At 36.7% G+C, this 16025-nt stretch overlaps 1 protein-coding gene across 2 annotated transcripts in view; it reads right to left on the bottom strand.

Moving 5' to 3' along the window:
* The window catches only part of LOC121167215 (TBC1 domain family member 23), a 64344-nt gene that overhangs the window by 22438 nt on the left and 25881 nt on the right, over positions 1-16025 (bottom strand). For both annotated transcript variants that reach the window (XM_040996612.1, XM_040996611.1), the window contains exons 4-9: positions 15081-15285; positions 10578-10701; positions 7502-7626; positions 7364-7410; positions 6493-6596; positions 3198-3320 (exon numbers count right to left, since the gene is read on the bottom strand). In XM_040996612.1, coding sequence (XP_040852546.1) covers positions 3198-3320; positions 6493-6596; positions 7364-7410; positions 7502-7626; positions 10578-10701; positions 15081-15285 — 728 coding nt within the window. The remainder of the gene's footprint in view (positions 1-3197; positions 3321-6492; positions 6597-7363; positions 7411-7501; positions 7627-10577; positions 10702-15080; positions 15286-16025) is intronic.

The raw sequence follows: 16025 nt of genomic DNA, 5'->3' as shown, positions 1-16025 counted from the left end.
GCTTTGGGCCGTCCTAGACTGCTTTCCCGGGCCACAGGCAGGGAGCTGGAAGGGAAGCGGGGCTGCTGGGATAGAACCGGCGCCCATATGGGATCCCGGGCGTGCAAGGCGAGGACCTTGACCACTGTGCCACCGCGCCGGGTCCACTGGAATTTATTTTTAAATGTGTATTACTTAAATACCAGCTATGAATACAACATTAGAATTACTATCCTTTTGCAAATAAATCCACAAACTTATTAACAACTCAATTCAAGTGAAACCTGTGTTTTGCAAGGGAGGGAGAGCAGGAGGAGGCAGGTTTTGTAATGCCAGTTTGAGCAGAAATTTTTTACATGAGTGTTTTCAACTAAGACTACATTGCTTTTAAATATTAAAACAAAACATTTTAAACAATAAGTTATTACTGAGATATTTATGCTTTGAATTCTCAATAACTCATACAGGTAATTAAACTGAGACTTGCTAAACACATCTGTATCTGTTACATTCCCCTGTTCAAAACTGGAACACATCCCACTTTCTAAATGCACACATCCATGGTAAACTACTGAACCACTAGTTATAAAGAGAATACGCTTAGAAAAAATATTACTGGTCAAATTTTTAATTTTCATTAAAAAGTGAATGTAACCCTCTATTTAAAGTAGCTCAATAGCAAAGACATGGAAATAACCTCATACTATAGAGCAGTGGTTATCAAAACAGCCTGGTACTGGCACAAAGACAGAAAGGAAGATCAATGGAATAGAATAGAAGCACCAAAAGGGAACCCACACAAATACAGCCAATTAATCTTTGACAAAAAGACCAATGACAACTCAAGCAAGTGGGAAGGCCTCTTTAATAAATGTTGTTGGGACAACTGGCTGATAGCCTGTAGAAACAAAAAGATAGACCCACATCTATCACCATACACCAAGATCCAATCTACATGGATAAAAGACCTAAACCTACATCCAGAAACCTTCAAACTCTTGCAGGAAAATGTAGGAAATACCCTGCAAGACCTAGGAGTAGGTTCCGACTTTCTAAGAAGGACACCAAAAGCAATAGCAGTTGAGAACAGAATAAACAAATGGGACCTCATCAAACTAAGAAGCTTCTGTACAGCAAGGGAAACAATCAACAAAGTAAAAAAGCAACCCACAGAGTGGGAGAAGATCTTTGCACACGATATAGGCGATAGGGGGCTAATTTCCAGGATATACAAAGAACTTCAAAACAACCAAAAAACCAAAACAAACAAACCACTCAAGAAATGGGCACGGGAAATGGGCAAACATTTCACAAAGGAACAAGTCCAAATGGCGAACAAACATATGAAAAAATGTTCCAGCTCCTTAGCAATAAGGGAAATCCAAATTAAAACATCGATGAGGTACCACCTAACACCAGTAAGATTGGCCCACATAAACAAGAACACCAACGACGCTTGCTGGCGAGGATGTGGGGAAAAGGGAACCCTACTCCACTGCTGGTGGAGCTGCAAATTGGTACAGCCTTTATGGAAATCAGTATGGAGAACACTCAAACAACTCAAAATCTGCATACCATATGACCCAGCAATAGCACTCCTAGGAATATATCCAAAACACCTGTTTTACGACAAACCAACATGCATCCCTATGTTCATTGCAGCACAATCAGTAATTGCAAAAACATGGAAGCAACCGAAATGCCCATCAGCAGAAGATTGGATAAGAAAGCTTTGGTTCATCTACTCCATGGAATACTACTCAGCTATTAAAAAAAACAAAATGCAGTTCTTTGTGGCTAAATGGGCACAACTGGAAACTATAATGCTAAGGGAAATGAGTGAATCCCAAAAGATTAGATACCACATGTTTGCCTTGATTTAACCTGTAATTTTTTGTTTGGTTGTTTGTTATTTTTTGAACCTGTCATTGATACTGTCTCAACCCAGATGTTTCGAAGAATGGAACTTGCATTATTTTTAACATATTGTTTACCCATTACTATGTCAATTACTTCCATAATGTTGTATATTGATACTGAGGCCTTGTTGGGGCTTTTAACTGACCAGATCTTTACTCTGTTAGACCTATCTTCAGACCATAGAAGGTCTCCCCAAGAGGCCACTGAACTTATCTGGACAATAAGACGCTGAACTTTATGCTAGGCATGTGTTTGCAAGCAATGAATCTCAACTGAACTTGAACTATGGTTATGCAACAAGGTGGAGGAATCCACCATGGGGGGAGGGGTATGGGAGGGGTGGGGGGAATCCCCAGCGCCTATAAAACTGTACTACATAATACAATGTAAGCAACAATAAAAAAAAAAAAAAACAAAAAAAAACAAAAAAAAAACAAGTTATGCTACTGAAAAAAAAAAAAAAAAAAAAAAGAAAAAATATTACTGGTCAAACTGGATTAGATTTTCATTAAAAAGTGAATGTAACCCTCTATTTAAAGTAGCTCAATAGCAAAGACATGGAAATAACCTCAAAGCCCATTGAAAGAGAAATGGATGAAGAAGCCGTGCTACGTATTTTGCATGGAATACTACATAGCCATTAAGAATGAAATCTTACCATTTCTAACAAAATGGTCCCAACTAGAGACCATTATCCATAGTGAAATAAGCCAATCTTAAAAGGACAAATATATGTTCTCTCTGATTAAAAAAAAAAGAAGGTTTTTATAGATAATATAATGAACTGAAGATAATGGTGTATTTTCACAATTCTCTGGTATGTGCTTTACAACACTGAGCCATGTAATTGAATTAGCTGTAACCACTCACTGTGTTAAATGCTAAATTTATCCTTACGGTTACGCAATGCTATGTTTGCTCTACTGATACATTAAAACATACGGCAGTATACAAAAATTGGTGTCAACAGTGACAAAAGTAATTATCAAGAATTAAAATCATGTACAGTTTGGAGTTTAAGAATGGCCATTTTATAACAAAGGAAGAATAAGACAGGGAGGAAGGAGTGGGCAAAGCGGAAGGTAGAACACCTGTGCTTCTACATATATAATGCAAAATGTGAAATCTACTCATCCTACTTAAATTAAAAAGAAAAAAATTAAAACGGTCATGTTAACATAAAATTTAATCAATTAAGTATTCATCAAGGCCAAAGAATCCCCTTGAAGTAAATCACAATTACTAACGGGCATCAATAAACGGGCAGGAAACGCCTACACTGAGCTTCCGTTACTTACTCCTTGCAGCTGACTTGCTTGAAGTATCTCTGACACCGAGATGGCCAAACAGAGAGCCTGACTGAGGTCTGCATCGTCATCCTTAATTCCCAGCAGAGTACTACCAAAGAGATGGTGGTTGTCCTGTGTGATGAGGAAATTTTAAACATTGTGAAGAAAAACCAAAATTGTGATTTTGTTCATAAGATATTCTAAGCAGTTACAAATTCCTGGTGACCCAGACGGACTGAAACTTAGAATCCTCATTTTGTAATGAAACACTGACATCTCTTTAACATAATACTTTTCCTCTTTCACATTCCACCTAAATAAAATTTGTAGCTATTTAGCTGTGCAGAACACTCTGCTCTGCTCTCCATGGGATAAAATCAAGCAGTCGAGTTTCTCAAAGAAAAGCACTGACATCTGAGATTGATACAACTTCGTCTCATCAGTCCCACAACAGCTTTGGCACCTATCTAGATACTCCTGGTTTGTCATCAGTCACAGTCCTTAGCTCCTCAACCTCCCTTTTTATGCTCTTTAAAAGCCCAAAGCACCCTAAGCAGAACAGTAGTTGTGAGACATCCACTCAACTGCCTTCCTCATCTAACAGCAGATTAAGCTTTCTCTTTCCTTTATTCTCAGTTCTTGCCCTCTTTATTCTAATTTGATAGTATTAACAAGGACTGAACTTTTGATAACATTTTAGTCATGTGGTTTTAAAAACAGTATAGTGTTAAGTCTTTTTGGCTAAAAATGACAATGAGGTCACATATAAGACCTAGGATTAAGGAAAAAAAAAACCACATCTAAAAAAATATTATCAACTAAATTATATTGAATATGAAAATAGTTAGCTATAGGCTTTTGTATCTTTTTAAAAAAGATTTATTTACTTTTACTATAAAGTCAAATATATACAGGGCAAGAGAGACAGAGAGGAAGATCTTTCGTCCAGTGATTCATTCCTCAAGTGGCCACAATGGCCATAGCTGAGCCGATCCAAAGCCAGGAGTGTCTTCCAGGTATCCCACATGGGTGCTGGGTCCCAAGGCTTTGGGCTGTCCTCTACTGCTTTCCCAGGCCACAAGCAGGGAGCTGGATGGGAAGTAGGGCTGCTAGGATTAGAACTGGCACCCATATGGGATCCTGGCACTTACAAGATGAGGACTTTAGCCACTAAGCTACATGCTGGGCCCAGGCTTTCATATCTTTATAGAATTAAAATGTAGTAGAATAAATTCTAAAAATTGTGTAACATAATATTCTATAGCAGTCTGCTATAACTGTCTACTATAAGTGGATTCTTCCTTTAAAAAACGGAAAAATAATAAGCTCACTTTTTTACTTAGGATCTTAAACTACGACACCACCTTCTAACTTAGCCAATTTGTTGCAAACTGAAGTGCTCTATATTAGAAAAGTATTATTGAAACAACTGAAGTTGCGTCCTAGAAATAAATCTAAATTATTTTAAAAGAAAATGTCTTTTAAAATGTTCATTTTTATTTATGACAGCAGAGCAACATATTAAAATAAACAAACACTGAAAGAGATACTGTCAATTTGCTGGTTTACTCCCAAATGCACCCAGAGGTTATGGCTGGGGCAAGACAAAACCTGGAATTAGGAACTCAGTACTTCAGCAGGGACGAAAGTAGCTGAGCCACAGTACATTGCCTCCCAGGTGTCCCAGCGGGAACTGGATCAGAAGTGTAACAGGATACTTCCAAATTAGACATGGGTGTTCCAAGTGTCACTTATAGTGACTCGCCACAACACTTGATCCAACGAAACGTTTTTAACTGGCTTCAGGTTGGCTCAGCTCTGGTCACTGTGGCCATTTGGGGAGTGAACCAGCAGATGGAAGACCTCTTTGCTCTTCTTCCTGCTCGGTAACTCTGCTTTTCTAATAAAAACAAAATAAATCTTTTTTTTTTAAAGGTTTCCTTTGTCCATCTATACTGAACTATACTGAAAATAACATTATTTCAACATTACAATGACATGACAACTACTAAGTAGAAATGATAATGGTAGAATTATTAAAGACGGATACATGCTTTAGATATGGGGATGCCTGCGTCCCATATTGGAGTGCCTGTTTTCAACTCAGAGCCTGTCAAAATCCTAGCCTCCTGCTAAGGCAGACTCTCGGAGGTAGCAGGTGATGGCTCAACTGCTTGGATACCTGCCACCCACTGTGAACCTGAACGCAGTTCCTGGCTCCAGTTTCTGTTCTGGTCCCAGCTAAGAGTAAATTGGAGGAGGGGAGTTCTCATGGTCTCTTCCTCTGTCACTCTTGAATAAATAAGTATTATAGATATTTAAAAAAAGAAATAAAGAAAGAAAGAGAATTACCACATTATAATGCTGTCACAGGCTCCTGAGGTCAATAACAAACCTGTTTGTTTTGTAAAGATAAAGCTGTGCCTATGTCATTATTGGCTTTTGCTTCTTTGAGTTTTACTTTCTAGGAATTCACCCTACTCACGCTTCTAACTTAGTGTTCCTTACTGAAAGTAGATGTCTGGTCTAAAAATCCAGGTCTCTTTGGGAATAAGTGATTTTTTTTTCTTGTTTTTAACAAGACACCTCTGCATCATTAGGCTATACATGGCTGACCTCCAGACAAAAAGAGGCACAACTAAGAGTATACAATCTCCAAATGATTTTTTGCAGTGTAACTTTCAGAGTCAAGAAAGCACTATTTTAGGAAATATATTTCAGTCAACATTTTCATGATTAGAAAAAAATAAACTAATATTAAGTACACAGGTGGGCCCAGTGCAAAGGCTTAGTGGCTAAATCCTTGCCTTGCTTGCGCCAGGATCTATGGGTGCTGGTTCGTATCCTGGTTGTTCCACTTCCCTCCAGGCTCCCTGCTTGTGGCCTGGGAAAAGCAGAGGACGGTTCAAAGTCTTGAGACCCTACACCAACTTGGGAGAACCGGTAGTAGCTCCAGGCTCCTGGCTTTGGATCGGCTCAGCTCTGGCCATTGTGGCCACTTGGGAAGGGAACCAGCAGATGGAAGATTCTCTCTGCCTCTCCTTCCCTCCTTAAATCTGCCTTTTCAATAAAAACAAGCAATTCTTTAAAAATATATATACACAAATAAGATGGCTTCCATAATCTTTTTTAACCTGTCCTTCTAGTAGGGAAACCAAATACAATGGGGGAAAAAAGGAGATAAAATTGGAATGTATGAAATATAACATATAAGTATATTTTAACTGAAATGAATACAAAGTAAATAATAAAACAAGGTATAAAATGTGAAGTACAAAAGTGTAGGTTATTTCTTAATTTTTACCTTCCTAAAAGAAGCTGGTGTTTTACTGCAATAATACTGAGCCAGAGAAAAAAGGTCTTCAATGTCTTCTACATTCAAACTTGATGGAGTGTTTTCTAAGAATTCTGAAATACGATTATAGGTAGGACACTTAGTAAATACTGTGTAATGGAGTAACAACAGTCGCACTTTTTAGTTTGCTTATGGAGGTGCAGATTTCCCCAAAGGAGAAGAAGCTGTTCAGACAATTCTCCTTTACATGAAGGAAAGTGTCAGGCAATTAAATATATCTAATCAACTTTAAGCAGAATTTTTCATCTATTCATTCAAAAAGCAGAGCTGAAATGCTAGGAGCCCTGAGGGGGGGAACTATGAAATAATTTCTTACTTAAGGAACTATACCTTGTTGAGGAAAACAAAAGTAAGTCTTCCTGTTACAGTTCTACAATTACTTATCACGCAGTCAGTGCAAAGTGCCGTGCACTCTCTAAGAGCAAGTTACTTTCTGCAGAAAAGCAAAAGCATCTAAAAGGCTAGCCAAAGCTTCACCGTGGAGAGAAAATGTGCAGGCTGTGTGTTATAAAATCAGCCAGACACTGTTTTTGAACAAAGAAGCCAAAGAAATAGTATATGGAAAATCAAAAACATGATATAATAAAGATGGCACAAAAATGCACAGGATCTTCAGAAAGTTCACAGAAAATACATACTTTGAGGACACTGCATGTATCTTGAGATTCTTTGCACAAAAAAAATGTAAGATGTGTCCTGGAGATTGTTCAGAGAAGTGAAAACTGAATCTCACTTCAGAGCTTCTCTTATGGTTGAGGAAGCTGATTGTTCGGGAGACTAAGTGAATTAAAATGTTTTCTCCACATCAAATGATACTTACGGATGACTTCTTCTTTACTGTCTGACTCTTGTGCTAAAATAACTTCTCTGTAGAAGAGAATCAAACAAATTTGAATTAAATATTACCAGAGTACTTTGAGAAAGGAGAGGAAACAAATCTAAGCAACACGGTACTTACTTTGCATTAACAAGAATTATTAACATTAAGAAATATATAAAAAATGGATCTGCTTGTTGTAGATATCCATCCCATATTGCCTGAGTGACTTCAATGGAACAGTAACATGCAAAAAGGCTTCCGAGCTGCAATCAGGAAATGAAATGAAAGACATAAATCACAGGAACTGATTTTCTCTCTTAAAAGTATTAAAGCAAATAAGTAAGTAACATCACATCAAATTTTGCATCTGATAGTTAATGTGCATCTTAACTTCAGTGTATGAAATCCAGAGAATATGTGAATTAAAGGAACAAATTAGCTATTCACTAGCTTGTGTGACCTCACATATAATTTGAAGCTTTCATTTTTCACTTGTGTACTTTATTTAAAAATTACTACTACCCATCTTTGACCATTGTTGTAAAAAGAGATAGTTAATCTCAAGTCACATTTCTCTGTGATATTATATTAATATAATTGCCCACAGAGCTCTGTAAGGTTAACAGGATAATCATTACTATTTATAGCACACTACCTGATAAGGTAATTTTGAAGCTCAAATACAGTAATTTAAGAGCACATCATAAAATTTTAATAATATAAAAACTGCCCTAAAAGCCTAGTTGTACATCGTCTGAAAAAGATGAGACAATACTCATCTACCAAGAGTTTTCAACAGCTGTATTGTTTTGTATTCCGAAGGAAAGAGTTGTTAATTTATAAGCTGCTCTACATCCCACTTTTGCTTTAAATCACATGAATTCAGTGTTGTTAGATTGCTCAATTTTCACCACAAAGAAAAACAATTTCATGTACAAAATTAATTTAAAATATTTTTAATGGCCAAAGGAACATAATTGAAACACATTTAGTTCAGAATTCTAACTGAACTTCTGGCACATATCACTTCTTGTCTCTCATTTCAATTGTCACAAAAGGTCTCATTTTACAGATGAGGAAACAGACTAGCAATAAGTCACTCAAAATAAGCACACACAGGTTGTGAGTGATGACGCTGGGACTAGAAACAAGGCTTGTGGCTACAAGGCCCATTCCATTGCTATTACCCTTGATCATTACTGCCATTAATTTTGTTATTGTTGTTTAAAAAGCTACTCTTATAAAAAGACTTAGAACAAGCAAATACAAACCGAATAGTGATATATAAGCTACCCTTATACTCACTGAGGCAACCTAAAGTCACCACTGCATTGCTCACAGTTATGCGTTCTTGAGGCATAGGAATTAGTTTTCATCTGATGATTTTGAAACAAACAAACAAACAAAGGAATCTTCACTTCATCAACATGAATACCAGAAAGAACGATCTATGTGGAATGGAAGCTGAAAGGAAGCCAGTTGTTTAAAGGACTCAGTTTACACTCCTAGACCAGCAGAGAGAGCTCTACTAATTACTAACAAGCTGAAGAGACATAGTTTCATACTTTAACATAAACAGCTGTAATAGCAACATATGAATCTTAGAAAATTTTTGCTCTTTTAATATTTTTAACTTAGTGACAAGACAGTGGCCAAGAAGGAACTCAAGATTACTTGGGGCAGGCATTTGGTACAGTGGCTAAACTGCCGCTTGAGATGCCCTGACCCCATCTCTGAGTGCTGGTTGGAGTCCCAGCCCCTCTTCCTACTCCCTAGCTCCCTGCTGATGCACTTGGGAAGGCAGAAAATGATGGCCCAAGTACTTGGGCTCCATAGCCAGGTATGTGATAGACCTGGATGGAATTGTAGGTTCCTGGCTTTGGCCTACATCAGCCCAGCTACAGGCATTTGCCAACGAAAATAGCAGATGCAAAAACACCTATCTCTCTATCTTAAAAAAAAAAAAAATCAAAACAAACAAAAAACTAGAATAGGGTACTGAGGTTTGTGATTTATGGAGTGCAAATAGAAACTAGTTAAAACTAAGTACTTTTTCCCAATTGCTCACTCATTCCATCATCCTCTGTGATAAATGTTATCATTCCCACATTGCAGATGAAGAAATTGAATCTTAGAAATACAGTTTCTAAATATAAGACAGCTAACAGTTGACAGAAATGGGATTCATCACAAAAAATATTTTAAGATACCACCAAGGAATATGCTTAGTTTTTAAAAGTACAGTGCTTTAGCTTCAGTTATTATTTCAGAAAGATCTTCAAGTTAACCTAGAACAATTCTCTCTCGGAAGTCACTAAAGCTCCTTATAAGGTGCCTGTCAGGTCACAACGTTACTTTCATATCACTTTGAGACTTATTTTACCTTTTTCACATTCATTTCCCCAAAATGCATAGAAATTTTAAAGTCTACATGTGTTAAGAGATCATCACAAGTTGAATAAAATATCCACTTGTTTGTAATATAGCCAAGCATTATAGAGATTTGCAAAAGTAAAATAATGCTACCATTTCCATTAATTTTCTTTTGTAAAATGTAGCTGTTTTGCATCTAAAAATGAGTTTATTTACATTAAAAGATATGAATATATAAAATTCTTCAGTTTTACTTTCTCATTAATGTAATCCATATAAACAATGGATAATCAACAAACTTTAAGAGGGCAAGGGATTCTGAGAAAAAAACACTTGAGAATTACTGACTAAGACTTTTTATTGAAGAGTATAGAAAGAGCACTGAGTTATATTTTATAATCTTTTATATTAGTCATTTGATATTCTTAAGTAATTTTCCTTAAATTGAATGTCAATTCTTTATACATACTATCAACAGTTTAAACATACAAAGTTTTGAACTGAACTGATATATATCATGTAATTTTACATATCACATCATATATTTCCATAAATATGTATTAAATAGGTCAATATAAATTATGTACTATACACATCAGATAATTTACATGTTAAACACAGATTTACTTATATGCACACATATAAGTAAAACAACAAAAGGCTTAATTTCCTATTAAATAATCTCAAGAGCTAAGAAAAAGCATTTTGAAATGCCAATAGATTTCTTCTCTTAGTTAAAACAATAATGGTATTTTGTCTTTCCTGGGGGGAAAAAGCCTCAACTAACTATAGTTTGTAGAAGTCTATTTTTCATTAAATGTTCCTACTTTCACTTTATTACCCAGTTGAGTGCATAGGAGTCTGGAGTAATTTTCTTTGTATCAAGAAGAGAACAAAGCTCAGGCTCATGGTATTGGATGAGTAATCGGAAGAGATGAAATGGTCTCCCTTTCAGGGAACAATCCCTAGAAGACAAGAGAAGCAAAATTCTTTGCAGTGACAGTTAAAAAATTTATAACATCAATAATCAATTCTTCTCTAACATCCAGCTCCTCCTTGTCACTATCCCCACACCTGATACCCAGAATTCACAGCAGGCCTACCTAATATTCAAGAAGAGCTCTCCTGCTAATACCGTTCAAACTTCACAAAAGTTTTTAGAAATAGTGGGTCTGTGGCATACTGAGTTAAAACAAGGCCTGTAATGCCAGCATCCTATATGGGGCCAGTTTGAGTTCCAGTGACTCCACTTACCATCCAGCTCCCTTCTTTTGGCCTGGGAAAGCAGCAAGAGATGGCTCAAACTGCTTGGGGTCCTGCATCCAATGAAAGCCAGGTGAAGCTCCTGGCTTCAGATTAGCCCAGCCTAGTCAGTGTGGTCACTGGGGAGTGAACCAGGAGATAGAGGAATTCTTATTCTCTTTTCTCTCTAACTCTGCCTTTGAAATAAATAAAATAAATCTTAAAAAAAAAAGTTATGTCTACAGCCACTTTAGGAAGATTCTCTCCAAGCTGGCATTCGAACAAGAAAACTACTGAAAACAGCACTTAGGTTGTTTTGATAAGTTTACGAGCCCCAAAGGAAATAGAATATCTTGAAAAAGTTTAGGATCCTCCTCCTCTGCCAAATAAGTACTTCACCTACAAGATTTACATACTCAGGCATATATGTCCATTTAGCAAAAGTACATTCTAAAATGGTTACAGATGAACAATTCAGAATAGTACAGTGGAGTATTAAAATTGTCTAAGTGACTTCGGCACCAGGTGCTGACAATGAGTTCCCAAATATTCCTCTTGCTGAGTTACTGTTCATGAGAGTAAAATGGGAAAGCTAAATGTGAAAACTGGTTTAAAGTAAAAGCTACAAAATATATATTATACAATTTCTGTTATCACAATGCTTCTTACACATTTATTTTATTTCACTGCAAAAGTGAAAGACTTCAAAAGTGGAAATTATTTCAAAAACCAGAAATAACCATAAGAGAATGGTGATGCATTCTGGAATACAGACCTCCCAGTTTCCAGCCGTTACCTCAGGAAGCAGTCCAGCCTTCACAGATTTAAGAAACTCCTCTGTGACAGTAATGACAGCCAATCAAAGCCCTGATTCAATGCTACCCCCAAACCATGACACCTAGGCAACTAAACCCAAAGAAGACATCCCTTGGGGCAGGTCCAGGTCTGGCCCACGAATCAGGCTCACTCCTCTGGAAGTAAAGCAGCATCTCCATGCAAGGCTAGGGCTGATCTCGAATTCAGAAGCTTTATCACGTAACTCCCACATTCAGTACCACTCTTAAAATATTGTGACTAAAGGATATTTTTTAGATATCATTGTGTTTATATTAATTCATTTTAGTGTATTGTTTTTACATCTCAAAATGGAGCAAAATTACCTCATTAAAAACATTACCTCTCAAAATATAACTGATTTTTGGCAGTCTGATATTACTGCATATGGAGAGATACTTATCAGTCACTGTAGTTAAAGATAAAAGTTGACACAATGGGACATCTACATCTCATATTGGTGCCTGTGGTTCAAGTCTTAGCTCTGCTTTCAATTCCAACTTTGTGCTAAAATGAACTCTGGGAGACAGTAGGTGATGGCTCAAATGCTTAGGCGCTGCCATCCAACAGGAGATACAGACTGATTTCTAGCTCCTGGCTTTGGCCTGGCCCAGCCCGTTATTGTGAACATCCGGGGAGTGCCCAGGAGAATGCAAAATTTTTGTATCTGTCTCACTGCCTTTCAAATAGATAAAATAAATTTTAAAAGATAAAATGCATTGCAAAGAGAGCACTTCCAAAGAGTCTGGCTGACTAAAGTGCGGTGCTCTTATGAATAAGGTGATGACTAATTCAAACTTCCTTTGGACCAGCTGGCTTCACTAATTATTCCATTCAGTTTTTGTACTGTGATGCATTCTACTAGTCACAAGGGAACAAAACAAGTTTATCTACCGAATCCATAAAAATATCTAACAGTTCAAAGCAAACAACATTCTAGTAAAAGTATTTATAGAAAATCAATTGCTAGAATCTGAAGTATTTTGCAAGGTTATTTCATATTGTCATAACTAACAACTCCATGAAATATATACTCATTTTACAGAAAAATTGAGGTTTAATTGAGGTCAAACATCTCCCCAAAGGTGACACAGCTAAGAACAGCTGGAGTTAAGATGTACACAGAGAAACTGGCAATTAAATCATTATGCTATGCTACTGCTGTGTATGTAAAATTTGACACTTCAATTAGAGGTATTCTGAGGATGGGCATTTGGCATAGTAGTGAAGTTGCTACCTGGGATGCTCCCATCCCATCTAGAAGTGCCAGGCTTGAGTCACTGCTCTTCTGACTCACATACTGAACTCCTGCCACCCACATGGGAGATCCATATGGCGTTCAGGCTCTTGGCCCAATCCTGGCTGTTATGGGCATTTGGAGAGTCAGCTAGTTAATCGAAGATCTCTCTTTGTCTCTCTTTTAAGTAAAATGAAAAATCAATAAACAAAAATTATTTTAAAAAGTTATATTTTGGTAAGAGCACAGTTTCTTAAGAAACTGCAAAGAAAATGAAATGAGGTAAATGGCCTTCCGTAAAAAAGTTACCTAGATTTTGGTCTTATCTTTTGAAAAAGTGGGTTATTTCCAGAAGCCAGCCACTGCTGCAGCATTTGTTCATTTTGCAGTTGCATAATACAAAGTTATTATAAACTGCAAGACATTTTGCTGATAGAATTCTACCCATCTTACATTCAAATACGGAGGGAAAAGGTGTTTAAAATGCAGTTCTTCTATAGCATTTTATGTTCTTGCCAGCTGGAGTGCTATGTTATGTGAAGAACTCTTAGAAGCAGCTGCTGAAGGAATCTGACAACACAGTATGTGACACAGTGCAGTCAGTGTAAAAACCCTCCATTTTTCAGAGACAAAGGTCGGGTAACATGCCATTTGCTATTGTTACCTTTACTACACTTTGACAAGTGGAATTAATAAATGATAAAATACTAATATGGGGCCTGGCACTGTGGCACAATGGGCAAGGCCACTGCCTGTGACACTGGCATCCCTGATGGGCATTAGTTCCTATTCTGGCTCTCTGAATCTAATCCAATCCCTGCTAATCGCCTGGGAAAGCAACAGAGGACAGCCAAGGTGATTGGGTCCCTGCCACCAACATGTGAGACTTGGATGACGCTTCTATCTTTGGCCTACATCCATCTGGAGAGTGAACCAACATATGGAAGATCTTTCTGTCTCCTCCATACTCTCTCATTCTGAAACTCTGACTTTCAAAATGAATAAATCATTAAAAAAAAAAACCCAGCACGGACAGTTGAGAAACTTAGCATAACAGATTGACTCTTAAACAGAAACCAGGCTTTTGGTTCTGCCATGACATGAAACCATGTCTTCTTTTATATTTATATTTGTTTTCTTTACATAAAACAGGGTGGCTTCAAGACGGCACAAGAGTTCTCCACCTTGGTGTACATTAAAAACACCTCAAGTATATGGAGAAATCTGGAATTGTATTTACTACTGGTGGGAATATAAATGGTGCAGCCATGTGGAAGAGTCTAGCCAATCCTTAAAAGGTCATATAGAGTTCTTACATGATCCAAAAATTTGATTTCCAGGCAATATATTCCAGAGAAATGAGAATGTATATATTTTTATATGTAACATATTTATATTACAAATAAAAGGTTGTACACAAATATTTATATCACATATTCAAAATAGCAAAATGCAAAAACAACTAAATCTTCAGTGACAGATGAATAAGTAAAATGTGGCATACGAACATAATGGAATTAGGCCAAAAACTAGAAGAAATATTGACATATGCTACAACATGGATGAATCATGAAAACATGCTAGATCAAAGAAGAGTCACAGATACACACCACATTTTCTATGCACCATTTATATGTAATGCCAGACAGGCAGATCCACAAAAACAGAGAGTAGACCAACGGTTTCCAAGGAGTCCTGGGAGGAAAATGAATAGCTGGCTATCACCAGATATGTGATTTCTTTATGAGGTGATGAAGATATTCAAAAACTGATTGTGGTAAGCTTTGTGACCATTCTAAAACAGAGTGAATCGCCACAGTAAAAGCTCAAGAGTTATGTTACATACACAAATTCTAGAAGCACAAATTTAATAGTAAAGAATTCTTTAAAAATGAAAATATCTGAACCTTTCACTTGTTCACCAGAAACTATATGAATCTTACACCTTGCCACCAAAGCAAGTTTAACAAACTTAATTCAAAACACAGTACATCTTTATTCTCTTTTATAAACTATAAAAACATACTTTACCTGGGAATGTACTTATTCATGATAGCATAAAAGCAGTTGTATAAATCACTGCGTGGCAGCTGAAGATGCACCAGTGGTTTCAGCAGATGTATCCAGCTAAGGGAGGCACTATATTTAATATTTCGTGATTTACAATAAAAGGTTATTACAGATTCAATATCCAAAAGCAATTCAGATGCCTTTTCCTCTGGCACTGAAAGGTGATCTAGAAAACAAATGTCAAAATAATGTTACTTAAGTTATTGAATCTAACAGAAATCCTGCTAATGTATACAGAGCATGACAAAGTAAAAACAACAAAAGCACTTTCCTCCATACTTAATGTTGGTCCACAGACCAAAAACCTTAAGGGCAAAGTTCTTTATAATATCCTTACATAAAAGCATGGCAACATAGATGGCAACATAGCCATCTTAACAAAATTAACAATCGGTTTCATGTAAATATGTGTTTTCTTATCTGGTCTCTTAAGAGAACATTTATTAACAATAATAATATGTGATACATGGTGTTAAGCCAGGGTGAAACAGAAGAATATAAGCAGAGATAGGTAAAACCTGAAATAGAAGAATGTAAGCAAAGTTAGGTAAAACCTGAAGGCCTGAAAGCCAAGAATGTGCTTTCTAGATAGGTCACTGTCTACCATCTGATGGGTAGCTGCCACTAGAATCAACGAAGGGAAAAGAAAGCGATTCACTCTTCATTACCAAACCTCCTTTCTTCCACACAATTTGGCAGCAGCGTTTTTCCACTGTGGCTATTAGTCTATCTACTAAATATTTTATAAAATGGTGGAAAGAGAGACAAAAACCCACCAATAGACTACAGGTAAATTTTAAAAAGTATAAGCTAATTAAGCTAATCTATATTGTGAATTTAAATATACTTCCTGGGGATGATCAGACATCTCTTTACCTGTGATTTGTGGTACTGTTTCTACTGCAA

Source organism: Ochotona curzoniae, unplaced genomic scaffold, assembly GCF_017591425.1.
Source record: "Ochotona curzoniae isolate NIBS_2020 unplaced genomic scaffold, NIBS_Ocur_1.0 patch349, whole genome shotgun sequence".
NCBI lineage: Eukaryota > Metazoa > Chordata > Mammalia > Lagomorpha > Ochotonidae > Ochotona > Ochotona curzoniae.
Note: the sequence above shows the minus strand (reverse complement) of the source record. Positions and strands in the feature narration are given on the sequence as shown.